Source organism: Ranitomeya variabilis, chromosome 7 (assembly GCF_051348905.1).
Source record: "Ranitomeya variabilis isolate aRanVar5 chromosome 7, aRanVar5.hap1, whole genome shotgun sequence".
Taxonomy (NCBI): Eukaryota; Metazoa; Chordata; class Amphibia; order Anura; family Dendrobatidae; genus Ranitomeya; species Ranitomeya variabilis.
The window spans coordinates 90,883,507-90,900,036 of NC_135238.1; the positions used below are offsets into that span (position 1 = coordinate 90,883,507).

At 45.9% G+C, this 16,530-nt stretch overlaps 1 protein-coding gene across 6 annotated transcripts in view; it reads left to right on the forward strand.

Moving 5' to 3' along the window:
• Positions 1-16,530, forward strand: part of PMS1 (PMS1 homolog 1, mismatch repair system component) — a 440,797-nt gene that overhangs the window by 106,518 nt on the left and 317,749 nt on the right. For all 6 annotated transcript variants that reach the window (XM_077275414.1, XM_077275416.1, XM_077275418.1 and 3 more), the window contains one exon: positions 15,938-16,101. In XM_077275414.1, coding sequence (XP_077131529.1) covers positions 15,938-16,101 — 164 coding nt within the window. The remainder of the gene's footprint in view (positions 1-15,937; positions 16,102-16,530) is intronic.

The following is a 16,530-nucleotide window of genomic DNA, read 5'->3' on the forward strand; positions in this document are numbered from 1 at the left end:
GGCATGGGAGTCTTCAGCAGACCCTCAGCTGTCATAGCAACCTATTTGCTCCTTACGATCCTGTCAGGGGCGTGACTTTGGGAATGTGGAATGACTCCCCCTGCCAGTGCGTGTTTACTCAAAATGTCAGAGATTTATGGAGACGTTTACCAGGTCAACAGCCATAGGTTGAGCGCAGCTCCGCCTGTGGCTGCTAAGGGCACATGATGGCTGATTAAATTAGTCACTATCTGCTGGGAAAAGAGCGAGCTCAGCGTGTAAGCCCGCATCCAAGCTAGGAAGTTAGCATATGACATACCAATGTATCATATGTCGGTAAGGGGTAAAGAGAGTCACTAGAACTCTGGCTTGGTATGAATCAGGTTTTCCACAGTCCTCAATATGATCCATGGTGTGGAGAGAGGTAACTCCCATTAGGTACATTGGGGAAAAAACGTATTTAGTCAGACACCAATTGTGCAAGTTCTCCTACTTAAAGGGAACCTGTCACCTGAATTTGGCGGGCCCTTTTTTCGGTCCGATGGGCGGTGTTTTCGGTGTTTTATTCACCCCTTCCTTTCCCGCTGGCCGCAATATCGTCTTGAAGTTGATTTGCTTTCCTTCGTAGAACACGCCTGCGCAAGGCAATCTTGCCTTGCGCACGCGCAGTATGCTTTGCCCAACTGCGGGCAAAGCCGAAAAGCATTAGTGCGCATGCGCCGGCACACTATGTCCCGGAAGTATTTTGCTGTGTTCCGGGACATAGTGCGTCGGCGCATGCGCACTAATGCTTTTCGGCTTTGCCCGCAGTTGGGCAAAGCATACTGCACGTGCCTTGCAAGATTGCCTTGCGCAGGCGTGTTCTACAAAGGAAAGCGAATCAACTTCAAGACGACGATATTGCGGCCAGCGTGCGGCCAACGGGAAATGAAGGGGCCCACCAAATTCAGGTGACAGGTTCCCTTTAAAAAGATGAGAGAGGTCTGTAATTGACATCATAGGTAAACCACAACTATGAGAGTCAAAATTGAGAAACCAAATCCAGAAAATCACCTTGTCTGATTTGGCAAGATTTATTTTTCAAATTGTGGTGGAAAATAAGTATTTGGTCATTAACAAAAGTTCATCTCAATATTTTGTTATATATCCTTTGTTGGCAATGGCAGAGGTCAAACGTTTTCTGTAAGTCTTGACAAGGTTGGCACACACTGTTGGTGGTATGTTGGCCCATTCCTCCATGCAGATTTCCTCTAGAACAGTGATGTTTTGGGCCTGTCGCTGGGCAACACGGACTTTCAACTCCCTCCAAAGGTTTTCTATGGGGTTCAGATCTGGAGACTGGCTAGGACACTCCAGAACCTTCATATGCTTCTTACAAAGCCACTTCTTCATTGCCCTGGCGGTGTGCTTAGGATCATTATCATGCTGAGAGATCTATCCACGTTTCATCTTCAATGCCCTTGCTGATGGAGGAAGTTTGCACTCAAAATCTCACAATGCATGGCCCCATTCATTCTTTCATGCACACCGATCAGTCGTCCTGGTCCCTTTGCAGAGAAACAGCCCCAAAGCATGATATTGCCACCCCCATGCTTCACTGTAGGTATAGTGTTCTTTAGATGCAACTCCGCATTCTGTCTCGTCCAAACACGACCAGTTTTGTTTCAACCGAACAGGTCTACTTTGTTTTCATTGTGGAGTTTTTTTATTTTTATATATGGATTTGTGATATTACCATATCCGCTGAATGCAAACTGGTCTTTCATATATTCAATTTTTATATATTATTAATTATTTACCCTTTGCAATTTTTACCTTGATACATGCACATCAATTATATGTTGTTTTTGTCAATTTAATTATAAATAAAGTGATCTATATTTTTTTTAATTTCCTGCCTTGGTGATCTCTGACCTTTTAACCAGTCTGGTGCATGGATTAGTAGACCATATGGCATTCTCCCTATACTCTTCTGGATAATCCAAATGCTCTTTAGCAAACTACAGACGGGCCTGGACATGTACTGGCTTAAGTAGGGGGACACGTCTGGCACTGCAGGATCTAAGTGCCTGGCGGCGTAGTGTGTTACTGATGGTAGCCTTTGTTACGGTGGTCCCAGCTCTATGCAGGTCATTTACTAGGTCCCCCCCCCGTGTGGTTCTGGGATTTTTGCTAATCGTTCTTGTGATCATTTTCACCCCACGGGGTGAGATCTTGCGTGGAGCCTTTGATCAAGGGAGATTATCAGTGGTCTTGTATGTCTTCCATATTCTTATTATTGCGCCCACAGTTGATTGAATCACACCAAGCTGCTTGCCTATTGCAGATCCAGTCTTTCCAGCCTAGTGCAGGGCTACAATTTTGCTTCTGGTGTCCTTCCACAGCTCTTTGGTCTTCACCATAGTGGAGTTTGGAGTGTGACTGTTGTGGTTGTGGACAGGTGTCTTTTATACTGATCACAAGTTCAAACAGGTGCCATTAGTACAGGTAATGAGGAGGACAGAGGAGCCTCTTAAAGAAGAAGTTACAAGTCTGTGAGAGCCAGAAATCTTGCATGTTTTTAGGCAACTAAATACTTATTTTCCACCATAATATGCAAAATAAATCTTGCCAAATCAAACAAGGCGATTTTCTGGATTTGTTTTCTCAATTTTGACTCTCATAGATGGGGTCTAACTATGATGTAAATTGCAGGCCTCTCTCATCTTTTTAAGTGGGAGGACTTTCACAATTGGTGGCTGACTAAATACTTTTTTCCTAACTGTATATACAGATGCATCTCCCAAAATTAGAATATCATTAAAAAGTTAATTTATTTCAGTTCTTCAATACAAAAAGTGAAACTCATATTATATAGAGTTATTACAAACAGAGTGATCTATTTAACATGTTTATTTCTGTTAATGTTGATGATTATGGCTTATAGCCAATGAAAACCAAAAAATCATTATCTCAGTAAATTAGAATACTTTAACACCAGCTTGAAAAATTATTTTAAAATCTGAAATGTTGGCCTACTGAAATATATGTTCAGAAAATGCAATACTTGAATAAGCTATGGGCAAATCAAGTCACAAGGTCTTCAAATGAAGAAACATTTCACTGGCAACGAAGACACGCTTCTACGTGGCTTGGTCTTGTCTGTGGTAACATATGGATGCGAAATTCGGGACGATAATGAAGCAAGACTGAAGCAGAATCGATGCCTTTGAAATGTGGTGCTGGAGGAGGATGTTATCAATGGATGGCAAGAACAACACATTAAATCAATGTAGGAACAAACCAGGCCAGACATGTCACTCAAGACAAGAATCACTAAGCTGCGACTTGCCTTCTTTAGACTCATCATACGAATAGAGCAGTTTCTTGAGAAGGAAATTATGGTCGGGTGAATAGAAGTAATAAGGCGAAGAGGAAGACCAGCAATCCGATGGCTTGATATTGTTAAGATAGCAGTGGAGAAGACCCTGATGGACCTATCTAGGCTTGCTCTAGTTCAATTTTACTACATATTGTTCATCCATCAAGTCACCATTGCTCGAGATCGAGTCGAAGGCCGTTCAAAATAAAAGAAAGAAAAATGTTTGGTTGAATGATATTGAAACTTACCATATTATGGTCATTACGGCCCTAATGCTCCCGGACCTATAGATCAGAAATTGTATTTGGTCTATTTGACAGCACCAGATCCAGCAAATTATCTCCTCTGGTTGGGTCATCTATCAACTGAGAGAAATTGTCTTCAATTGTAGTTAAGAACTTAGGGTATGTGCACACGATGTGGATTTGCTGCGGATCCACAGTGGATTTTTCCACGCAGAAACGCTGCAGATCCGCACTGTGATGTACAGTACAATGTTATTTAATGGGAATAAAAAAGCTGTTCACATGGTGCTGAAAAATCACTGTGGAATTGCTGCGGATTTCAAAGAAGTGTATGTCACTTCTTTTGTGCGGATCTGCAGCGTTTCTGCACCCCTCCATGTTAAAATTCCGCAGTGGCAAAAACCGCAGAAAATCCGCATAAAAACCCCACAAAAACCGCATAAAAACCGCGGCAAATCCGCGGCTGCGGATTCTGCCATGAGCTGCGGATTTTGTGCAGAAAATTCTGCACCTCTTTTCTTACGTGTGCACATAGCCTTACAGCTTTCATCACAACCAGAATACTCTTCTGTCCCATTGAATGTCTTGACAGTTTTAATCCACAATAATAAGGAGCCTATTATTATTTGCTATATAATATTATCTGGTGCTCCTAAATAAATATCTAATTGCTGCACGATAACATACACAGATCCCCAAATATGTAAATATTGTATATTACTAATAGAACATCTATATGTACTTAGTAATTATCCCCGCATATGGAATATAAATTGCTTAAGATAAAATAATGTCTAACCTTAATGGTTCAGCCCAATCATATCCAAGTGCTGAGGTAAATGATGATAACTCCCATTCAGCGTGGAATGCTCTTTAAAGGGAACCTGTCACCCCATTTTTTCAGTATGAGATAAAAATACCATTAAATAGGGCCCGAGCTGTGCTTTACAATAGTGTATTTTTTGTCCCCTGATTCCCCACCTATGCTGCCGAAATACCTTACCAAAGTCGCCGTTTTCACCTGTCAATCACGCTGGTCTGGTCAAAAGGGTTGGTGAAATGGCTGTTTCTCCCCCACCTCTTGCTTATCTTCCCGGCATTGGCGTAGTGTTTTGCGCATGCGCAACTGCCGAATGCACTGCGCAGCAGCAGACAAAGAGCGCGATCTGCGCTATTCACCGACTTTTCCGTGGTGTCGGCCATCTTCCTGAGCCCGCGCGTGCGCAAATGGAGTGCTCTGCTGCCCGGGGCTTCAGGAAAATGGCCGCGGGATGCCGCGCGTGCGCAGATGGAGATCGCGGCGGCCATTTTTCTGAAGCAGAGTTGCGACCGCCACGGAAAAGCCGGTGAATAGCGCAGATCGCGCTCTTTGTCTGCCGCTGCCCAGTGCATTCGGCAGTTGCGCATGCGCGAAACACTACACCAACGCCGGGTAGATAAGCAAGAGGTGGGGGAGAAACAGCCATTTCACCACGCCCTTTTGACAAAACCAGCGTGATTGACAGGCAAAAACGGCGACTTTGGTAAGGTATTTCGGCAGCAAAGCTGGGGAATCGGGGGGAAAAAAAATACACTATTGTAAAGCACAGCTCAGGCCCTATTTAACGGTATTTTTATCTCATACTGAAAAAACGGGGTGACAGGTTCCCTTTAATGAGACTTCCTATTGGGTAAGTGCGATCCTCCACTGATTCAGAGTTCAGCCAAATAGTGTCCAACTTCTGAGGTACCATTGTTTGGACAGACAGAGAGAACCCCACCTGGTGTAGAACAAACAAACTAATAGGAAGCACAGTGCTTCTTGGCCTGAGGGCATGGTCTTGGTAACTAGATCAGAGTGAAACTTCCCTCACTAGTCTCAGGTTAGTGATAAAACTTTTTTGTGTGGAAGGCGCCTCAATGCCTCATATCTCCTCTTTTATTCACACATAATCCAAGGACTGTAGCCTTTTCAATCATTTTTTTAAAATTTTTCCATTCAAATTATGGTAGATTTAGGCAAGAAACACCGTAATGCTTGCTTTATGACTTAGGCTAGGTTCACATTGCGTTATTGAGTGATCGCTAACGGACAGCGTTGCACGGCAAAAATGTCGCAATTAACGCCGTGCAACGGGTCCATTAGCGCACCCATTGACAGCAATGTTGTTCCTGCCTGAAGCGCATCGCTAGCGCGTGCCTTTTTCGGCTCGCGCTAGCGATGTGCCGTTCTTTTGTGGCGCGCCTCGGACGCTGCTTGCAGCGTCCGCGGCGCGCCCGAGGTCCGTTCCCCGCTCTCGCAGATCGGGGATCTGCGAGAGCGGGGATGTTGGCGCGACCCCTAAACGCGGCCCCTACAAATACATTGCGTTAGCGCAATCCGCTAGCGCTAAACGGATTGCCCTAACGCAATGTGAACCTAGCCTTAGAGCAACTGTCATTTTTTATTTTAATTTCATAAATCAATATTACACATGAAAATAAGAAACTTTGTAATATATTGTATCAGAGATATTTGCTTCTTTCTCTGGCAGAATTGATCAGTCATTATCAAAATTCTTAGTTCTGAGGTAAAATGTGTATTCAGTGAGGACAGACTTTCCCATTACTGGTAAAATACTGTATATTACAATGTTTCTTATGTTCATGAGTAATATTCATTTAACAATGAAAAAGTAAAACAACGGTAAGTATTTAAGTAAAAAATACCTACAATGATCCACTGAGCTGCTGAGGGGGAGAGAAGGGAGAAACCTTAGATTACACAGCACCACCAAATCCAGTAATTTCCCAATCATTAATAGCCATCAATATGTAGTAGGTAAGAATTAGCTCTAAAGCCCAGGGGCATATAGCGACCGGGCCTCTAAAATAGGGATTTTGGTGTTACTCACCGTAAAATCCTTTTCTCAGAGACGCTCATTGGGGGACACAGGACTGTGGGTGTATGCTTCTGCCGCCAGGAGGCTGACACTAAGTAAACGTGAAAAAAAGTTAGCTCCTCCGTAGTAGTATACACCCTGACACTGGCTACCGAGGAATCCAGTTTGGTGCAAAAAGCAGTAGGAGAACGAAACACAAGAAATAATGCAACAGCATAAATACAGAAAACTTATGTCTAGAAAAGGTCCTACTGACTAAATAGAATCCGAAATAACCAAAGCAGCCAAAAAGGCTACCAGGGAGGGAGCTGTGTCCCCCAATGAGCGTCTCAGAGAAAAGGATTTTACGGTGAGTAACACAAAAATCCCTATTTCTCCTTCGCCTCATTGGGGGACACAGGACTGTGGGATGTCCTAAAGCAGTCCCTGGGTGGGAAATTAACTCACCAGTAATAATTCATCCAGATAACAAATTTTTTTTTTTCTTTTTTTATAAGTGTGCCACTGCCGCTTGAAGAATCCTTCTTCCCAGACTTGCATCTGCAGAGATCTGAGAGTGTACATTATAATGTTTGACAAAAGTATGCATACTAGACCAGGTCGCAGCTTTGCAAACCTGTTCTGCTGAGGCCTGATGCCGAATCGCCCAGGAAGCCCCCACTGCTCTAGTGGAATGAGCCTTGATTCCGGCCGGAACCATCACACCTTTTGCGCGATAGGCCTCCTGAATAGTTGCCCGTATCCACCTGGCCAGGGTGGATTTTGAGGCCGCGCAACCCTTCCTGCGGCCTTCCGGACGGACAAACAGAGCAGCCGTCTGGCGAAAAGGAGCCGTACGGGAAATGTATTTTCTCAGCGCTCTCACCAGGTCCAACATATGGAGCGCTTTTTCTACACGGTGCGCAGGCGCCGGGCAAAAAGAAGGAAGAACTATATCCTCATTAATGTGGAAAGAGGAAACAACCTTCGGCAAAAAAGAGGGTGCTGGTCTGAGCACTACCTTATCCTGATGAAAACGTAGAAAGGGGGAACGACAGGAGAGGGCTGCCAGCTCTGATACCCGCCTTATGGAAGTTATGGCCACTAAAAATACGACTTTCCAAGAAAGGAACATTAGGGAAATATCCTGGAGAGGCTCAAAAGGGGCTTCCTGCAAAACTCTTAAGACCAAATTAAGGTCCCAAGCTTCCAAAGGAGTCCTATAAGGAGGAACCTTATGAGCGACTCCCTGAAAAAAAGTCTTGACCTGACGGTTAGTAGCAATCCTGCGCTGAAAAAGGACTGATAAAGCCGAAATCTGCCTCTTAAGAGTACTTGGAGCAAGCCCTGAATCCAGGCCTGCTTGAAGAAAAGCCAGAATGTTAGGGACGGAAAAACGCAGAGGAGGCAGGTCGCGTTCTCTACACCAAGAAAGGAAAACTTTCCAAGTGTGATGGTAGATCCTGGCTGAAACAGATTTACGTGCACTGATCATGGTATTTGCCACCTCTTGGGAGAACCCTGCCTGAGTCAACACCCAAGATTCAACGTCCAGGCCGTCAAACTTAGGACCCCTGAGTTCTGGTGGTAAATCGGCCCCTGAGATAGAAGGTCTGGACGATCGGGGAGCTGCCATGGAACTCCGGCGAGAAGCTGTACTAGATCTGCATACCAGGTCCGTCGTGGCCAATCCGGGGCGATCAGAATAGCAGGTACTCTCTCTGACTTGATTTTCTTGATTACCCTCGGGAATAGAGCCAGAGGAGGGAACAGACAACGGAGATGAAATTGGTTCCAAGACAGTACTGCGCATCCACGGCTATAGCCTGTGGATCCCGGTACCGAGAGACAAATCTGAGTACCTTGGCATTGCCCTTGGACGCCATTAGATCCACATCCGGAGTCCCCCAAGGCTGGCATATCTGCAGAAAAACCTCGGGATGGAGGGACCATTCCCCGGACGCTAGACCCTGACGGCTTAGGAAATCTGCTGCCCAGTTTTCTTGGCCCGGAATGTGGACTGCCGAAATCACAGAGTGATTTTTCTCTGCCCAGAACAGAATCGGTCTTACTTCCTGCATGGCTGCCTTGCTGCGGGTGCCCCCCTGGTGATTTATGTAGGCCACAGCTGTGGCGTTGTCCGATTGAATTCAGACAGGGCGACCCGCCAGAAGATGGTGGAAATGTTGCAAGGCAAGCCGAACTGCCCAAATCTCTAAGAGATTGATGGGGAGATCCGATTCCTGAGGAGACCAGCGCCCCTGAGCTGTGTGGTGAAAGAACACCGCTCCCCAGCCCAGAAGACTGGCATCTGTTGTAACCACTAGCCAATTGGTTGGGGGAAAGGGCTTCCCCCTGAGTAGGGATGAGCTGTTCAACCACCAAGAGAGGCTCTGCCTGACCTGGAGAGACAACCGAACACGGCGGTTGAGGCAGAGTGGATTTCTGTTCCATACTGCTAGGATCGCCTGTTGGAGGGGTCGAAGACGGAGCTGTGCAAAAGGTACTGCCTCTATAGTTGCAACCATCTTTCCTAACACCCTCATACAGTACCGGATCGTATGAGAGTATGGTTGCTGAAGGATCCTCACTTCCTGCCGAAGGGCAAGGACCTTGTCCTGAGGAAGGATTTATAGGGCCTGAGAAGTGTCGAAGATCATTCCAAAAAACGAGATCCTCCGAGATGGTCGAAGGGATGACTTCCTTAAAGGGAACCTGTCACTCCGTTTTTTCCGTATGAGATAAAAATACTGTTAAATAGGGCCTGAGCTGTGCATTACAATAGTGTATTTTGTGGACCCCGATTCCCCACCTATGCTGCCGAAATACGTTACCAAAGTAGCCGTTTTCGCCTGTCAATCAGGCTGGTCTGGTCGGATGGGCGTGGTGACATCGCTGTTTCTTCCCCCAGATCTTGCTTATTTTTCCGTTGGTGGCGTAGTGGTGTGCGCATGCCCAAGTCCCGAATCCACTGCACAGGGGAGGGAAAAGAGCGCGATCTGCGCTATTCCCCTGGTGATCGGTGGGGGCGGCCATCTTCCTGTGGCCGCGCGTGCGCAGATGGAGCGCTATGCTGCCCGGGGCTTCAGGAAAATGGCCGCCGCGATCTCCATCTGCGCACGCGCGGCATCCCGCGGCCATTTTCCTGAAGCCTCGGGCAGCAGAGCGCTCCATCTGCGCACGCGCGGCCACAGGAAGATGGCCGCCCCCACCGATCACCAGGGGAATAGCGCAGATCACGCTCTTTTCCCTCCCCTGTGCAGTGGATTCGGGACTTGGGCATGTGCAAACCACTACGCCACCAGCGGAAAAATAAGCAAGATCTGGGGGAAGAAACAGCGATGTCACCACGCCCATCTGACCAGACCAGCCTGATTGACAGGCGAAAACGGCTACTTTGGTAACGTATTTCAGCAGCATAGGTGGGGAATCGGGGTCCACAAAATACACTATTGTAATGCACAGCTCAGGCCCTATTTAACAGTATTTTTATCTCATACGGAAAAAACGGGGTGACAGGTTCCCTTTAAATTTACTAGCCAACCTAGACGAGAAAGGGTGTCTAGAGTGATGCCAACATTTTCCCTGCAGGATTGAAAAGTCGGCCCCTTGATCAAAAGATCGTCTAGGTAAGGCAAGACAACTATGCCTCGGGAGTGTAAAATGGATACCACCGTCGACATGACCTTTGTGAACACCCTGGGAGCGGAGGCTAGCCCGAAGGGTAAAGCCGTGAACTGGAAATGCAGATTGTTCAAGGCAAACCGGAGAAATTTTTGATGAGGAGGAAAAATGGGAATATGCAGGTAGGCATCCTGAATGTCTATTGAGGCCAAGAACTATCCCCTTTCCAGTGAGGCGATGACTGACCGGAGCGATTCCATCCGAAAGTGACGAACGCGGACAAACCTGTTTAAGAGTTTTAGATCTAGGATAGGTCTTACTGTTCCGTCCTTTTTGGGGACTACAAAAAGATTGAAATAAAAGCCCTGAAACCTTTCCTCCCTTGGGACAGGAGAAATGACTCCGCTGAGACGAAGGGACTCTATGGAATTGTACAGGTCTAGTCGGAGGGACTTGGACCTGGGAAGACGGGATGGGAAGAACCGGGGAGGAGGCAGACGGACAAGCTCTATCTTGTAACCTGAAGATACGAGCTCTCCCACCCACCGGTCATGGACCGCCTGAAGCCAGACTTGGTGAAACAAAAGTAGACGTCCGCCTACTCTGTTGGAAGCACTCCGTGGAGGCCTCCAGTCACTTAGCTGAAAACCTTTGAGTCCTAGATCCTCTGGATCGCATTCTACCTCCCTGGGAACGCATTCTACCTCCCTGGTTGGCCGTATAAGAGAACCGAACGTCTCGGTCTTGATTGGGTCGACCCTGCACAGCAGAGCCTGATGTTGGAGCCCATCTAGCATTGCGAAAGGGTCTGAAACGGGCCAGAAATTGGCGGCGAAAAGGCTGTTTGATCCTCTGCTGAGGAAGAAACTTACTTTTTCCTCCTGTGGAGTCCGAAATTAGCTGGTCCAGTTTTTCCCCGAACAAACGACCTCCCAGATACGGTAGGGTTGTAAGCGACTTTTTAGAGGTAGAGTCAGCCCGCCATGTTCTTAACCAGAGAGCCCTTCTAATAGCAACAGCGTTAGCAGCAGCCGAAGAGGCACAATCTGCAGCATCTAAGGATGCATTAATCAGATAACTACCAGCGAGTGCAATCTGAGAAGACATTTCCGCCAATTCCGCTGACAAATCCCTTTCTTGAAGAGCCTTTGTTAAGGACTCTGACCAAGATATCATAGCCTTAGCAACCCAAGTTGCCGCGAAAGAAGGGAAAAGTGCCGAACTTGAAGCCTCAAAAACTGAACGCACTAAACTCTCTATAAGATGATCCATAGGATCTTTAATAGCCGATCCATTAGGGAGAGATAGCAACGTGTTAGAGGCTAAACGGGACACCGGAGGATCCACAGCAGGATTTTCGGCCCATTTGCTACAAAGCTCAAATGCAAAGGGATACCTTGCCTTCAGAGCCCTTTGCCCCGAAAAACGCTTATCTGGGTGCTCCCGGTTACGTTGGATCATGTCCTCAAATTCAGGGTGAGAAGAAAACACCCTATGGGCCCGTTTGGCCCACTTAAACGAGACCTTATGATCTGAGGAAGAGGCGAGCTCGTCCTCTATCCCCAGGGACTGATTGACAGCCTCAATCAGACTATCTACCGACTCTTGAAAACCAGGATTTTCAAAATTGACGGACCCCTCTGACTCATAATCTGTCTCAACTTCCCCACTCTCAGCTGGGGAAGGAGAACGTGACACAGAGCTCCAGGATGCAGAAGCACCTGAGGGCCTGGGTGACGCTGTGCGAATCCGCTTTCCACGAGTCTGCCTAGTGCGAGCGCGGCCCCTGCAGGCCGAAGGCTCCTGAGATCCCGAGGCCCTCTCCGAGGCGGATGGACTGCTGGCCCTAACAGCCGGGGACTGAAGGGATTTGATCGCTTCAGTAAGGGACGCCATCGATTGCGTCAAAGACATAACCCATTCCGGCGGAACCGCCCCAGCCTCAGGGATTGCTGGGGAGCTGGCAGGGGGAGGCTCCTGGGCGCGTTCAGAATCGCAGGCCTCGCAAAGAGGGTTACTCTGGGCACACGGGAAAGGGGCACGACAGGCTGCACAACCGGTATATAGCACCGTGTGAGCCTTAACCCTTCTAGACATAGTTATCTGTAAGGCTATACCCAGGGCCTGAGACTGGGCAAAAAAATAGTGCTTCTGTCAGCAGGAGGGAGAAGCACCTACCCCAGTCCTGTGTCCCCACGATTACAGCGATGGACCCGAGCACGATGCGGAGTGAGATGAAGCCGCTTTTATCCCCAGCCGACTCCAGGGGGCGGAACCGCCATTGCTACGCTGCGGCCTGTAGCAGGCCTGAAGCCGGGCCCTCAATTTCTGCCCTCTCTGAAGGACCGGAAGTGGACGCGCCGGAGGGGGCGGGGCCTAACAGCGCGGTCTGCTGGCAGGAAGCCCGGGCCCAGAGCTACCCGGAAATGAAGCCGGGGCCTGTCCCACGCCTGCTGGAAACCAGGCAGAGCCTGGAAAGGAGCATGGTGCCGCCGTACAATCGAAAGCCGACCCCCGAAAAACGGCGCCGGCGGTATAGCCCTCTCCTCACTGCAGTGCTGCGGCCGAAAATAAAGAAAAAAACGGCGCCCGGAGGTACCGCTCTGCCGCAGCACGACCACAGTCCGACACATGAAACACACCACAGACCTCCAGGTAAATGCATAGTGCGCCTTCTCCGGCGCTCCCCTCTCCCAGAGAAAATACAGCGAGGGGGAGGCAAAAGACTGTGCAGGAACCCTAGCTCCGTTATCTACTAGGATAAGGAGAGGGACCGTCCACCACCCCAGCTATCACCGCAGCAGCAGCAGGGTGTAGAAATCAGGGGGTCACACGGACATCACACGGGCGCCTGTACAGCCCAGGGTCTAAATACCTTAGGGTGGTCAGGGCCAAGTCCGGTGAAAGATCCCACGTAGCGGGGAAGGATACGTGGGGAGATCCCACGTGCTTGCCCGTTGTTGGTTTGGGGAGATTGGACCCTCAAAAGGATCCGTCGCCCCTTCAATCCATAGACGTTGAAAACAGAGTCCAAAAGATCAGGACCCAGAGATGTGCCTCCTTGAGACACTAAGCATAAACTGGATTCCTCGGTAGCCAGTGTCAGGGTGTATACTACGGAGGAGGAGCTAACTTTTTTCACGTTTACTTAGTGTCAGCCTCCTGGCGGCAGAAGCATACACCCACAGTCCTGTGTCCCCCAATGAGGCGAAGGAGAAATGGTCATCGTCGTTTCAACAAGCATTGCATAAAATAATAGTAATAGTTAATATATGAAAATATCTTGGAGGACAGAGGTTTCCCAAACTTCTCCTCGGGAAAAAGTTAGTGAACAAAGTTCTGCACGAGGTAGGGTATGTCATTTTCGGATTTCCTCTGCACCACATGCGTAATGTTACCACATTTAGGGAGAAATTTTAACTGTAGAATTAATGTCTAAATCCAGATCAAATCCTGAATACATAAACATATCCTAAAATAAATAACATTCCAATTAAAGTGTTCAATGCTTTCCTTTGCCTATATGTACAGTAGATGGCACTAGACACTAATGAAATGTAACGTGAATTGTACACAATGCACGTTTATTCGGAATACACTATTAAATGCTTAAAAGAAACCTGGCACTGTAAAAATGCAATCCAATCTGCGGGCGCCGTGTTTTAGAGCAGGGGAAGCAGAGCAGATTGAGATATATATACAGTGTGTGTATATATATATATATATATATATATATATATATATATATATATATATATATATATATATATATATACATATATACATATATACATATATATATATATATATATATATATATATATATATATATATATATATATATATATATATATATATATATAGTATATCTGCTCTTTATATATAATTTTGTGTGAAAAGACTCATGTTTTATTCATATATACCTCTGCTTTTTTCTAGGATTTTGGGTCTAGTGGGCGGTCCCATCAGTGACTAACAGCTCTCTGTATGCACATGGAAATGACAGAAAAAAGACTGGCGCATCCAGACTAGTGTGAATAGGTGCATACCAGGAGCAGCTACCTCCATACACAAATATACAAAAAAGGTTGCACTCTATCGTGCCAAAGCATGTCTAATATGAAATTCATGAAATATGATTAGCAAAATGGCTTTTTAACATTAGGAAAATATTTAAGAGACGCTTTGCACAGAATTTGATTTAATCAAATAGTGTGAGCCCATCAACCATCGTCAAGGTGGTCTCATTAAACTGATGGGTCCCTGACCTCCCTGTCCAAATGTGAACACTTACAAGTGTTCAAAAGCCATTTTGCTATTCATATTTCATGAATTTCATGTTAGACATGCTTTGGCACGATAGAGTGCAACCTTTTTTGTATATCTCTGTATGCACAGTTATACATAGACAGCTGTCAGTCACGGGTAGGACCGCCCACTGGACAGAAAATCCTAGAAAGAGCAGAAGACTAAATTGTGAAAATAAAGGTTACACTGCATCATTTCTCACAAAACCTTATATCAGTGCTCAGGTCCTCCTATTCTTCATCATGATGCCAACAAATTAGACTTCTTTTCCATAGTGATAGGTTCCCTTTAAAAAGCACTCCCAAATATTGTTTTATTCCCCCAAATTATCTAAATATGTACATTATGTAATTGTAAATGCATTAATATCCTTACTGATTGCCATCTTCCCTGGTCTCCAGCGTTGGTCCAGTCATCTTCTTGCTCTCACTCAAATTCCGGCTTGCTGGATCACACTGGGATTTGTGTATGAGCCTAAGTTGTTTTTACAATGTAAGTCTATGTCACGTCAGAACGAGACTCTAGACTACATTGTAATCGCTACTCCCGGTTCACACATAAACCATCATGTGATTAGTGAGAATAGGATTGGAGTGGTGCTGGAAACCGGGAATGCCTGTAATCGGTGAGTATATTAAGGTACTATATTACATACACATTTACACAGGGTTGGGGATTATTCCCTATGTAGTGCAGTGGGGTTGGTGCAGTGCGACAGGTAGGCAGGGACCACAGAAACTTCAACATAAACAGTGTCTTTATTTTCAGACTCACATACAGGAGTGATATCTTCAGATCACAGCCGGATTTCCACAAATACAGTCCGTGTTCAAAACCTGTTTGCCGTGGGCAATGGCACTGCCATGTCTCTTGGGTGCGTCACCCGCCTGGATGTCCCTGGCTCTGTGTTAGCTCCACACAGTACTGGGTTGCACAGAGCCTCCTGCTCTGCAGCTTGCAAACTCCAAACTGACACACCCAAGGCAAAACTGACAGATTTAAATGGAATCGTGGCCATAGAGCCACTTCCAAAACTCGGAGTAGAGAGAGGGAATCGCCTCACTACCAAACCAGCAAATCGCCCAAAAAATAAAAGCTCTTGATGGGTTTTCCTAAAAATCTGACTGGGTCAACTACATAGACCCAATCCACTCTTACTTTTATTTTGCCTTGTGATTCACTGGCGTTTTTTTCTGTGAACACAAGACGCTCCAGCAGGTTTAATACGCCTCTATCCGCATCCTGGGGGACACATATCAACCCTCACACATAAAATAAAATAATTCTTGGGAGTTCTTATTTTACTGGTAAATTAAGTCTAGCAGAATAAAATCAGCAAAGATGTATTCAAAAATATAGGAATCACTTTGTATTCAGCCATAGCTATAACTGTAGCTCAAAACACCTGCGGTTCTTGCAACAGAGTAATATCAAGTTCACACTTTATAGTTATTTTACCATAACTTATGCACTAACCCTAAAACGATGTTCACATGTTAGTGGTGGGTTAAATGCTTTTAATAATCAATGTTTGAATAGTGTGATTTCCTTCTCACTAAGCTATCTTTTGTCTGCTTTAGGCACTACAGTCACTGCAATGAAATTATTTAAAAATGTACCTGTTAGAAAGCAGTATTATGCCACCGAAAAGAAATGCAAAGAAGAGCTCAAAAAGGTTCAGGATCTACTTATTTCCTATGGACTTATTAAACCAGATGTAAGGATTGTACTTGTGCACAATAAGGTATTTCTGCACATTTTATTCTTTAGCATATTTTCCGATGAAGAACAGTGACGCTTTTTTCCTTTTTAGAAAGATTAACGTTTTTATACAAACAAAATATTAGAAAAGCCTAGGTTTTTTCCACTATATACACTACTCACAAAAAATTAGGCATAAAATATTTGGCTTTTGGGTGAAATTTATGGAAACCGTAAAAAGTTCACACTACAGTGATATTTTATCATGAAAGTAGGGCATTTAAGTTGAAACATGCAATGGTGATTTCCTCATCTCAAAAAATGCATTGAAACAAATGCCATTAAGAGTGGTGGGTATAACCCCCCCCCCCAAATTTGTCTCAATAACTTGTGTTGTGGCCTTGAGCATTAACTACAGCTTTACAATACGGTCTCATGATGTTCATAAGTCGAGTTATTGCCTGCTGAGACA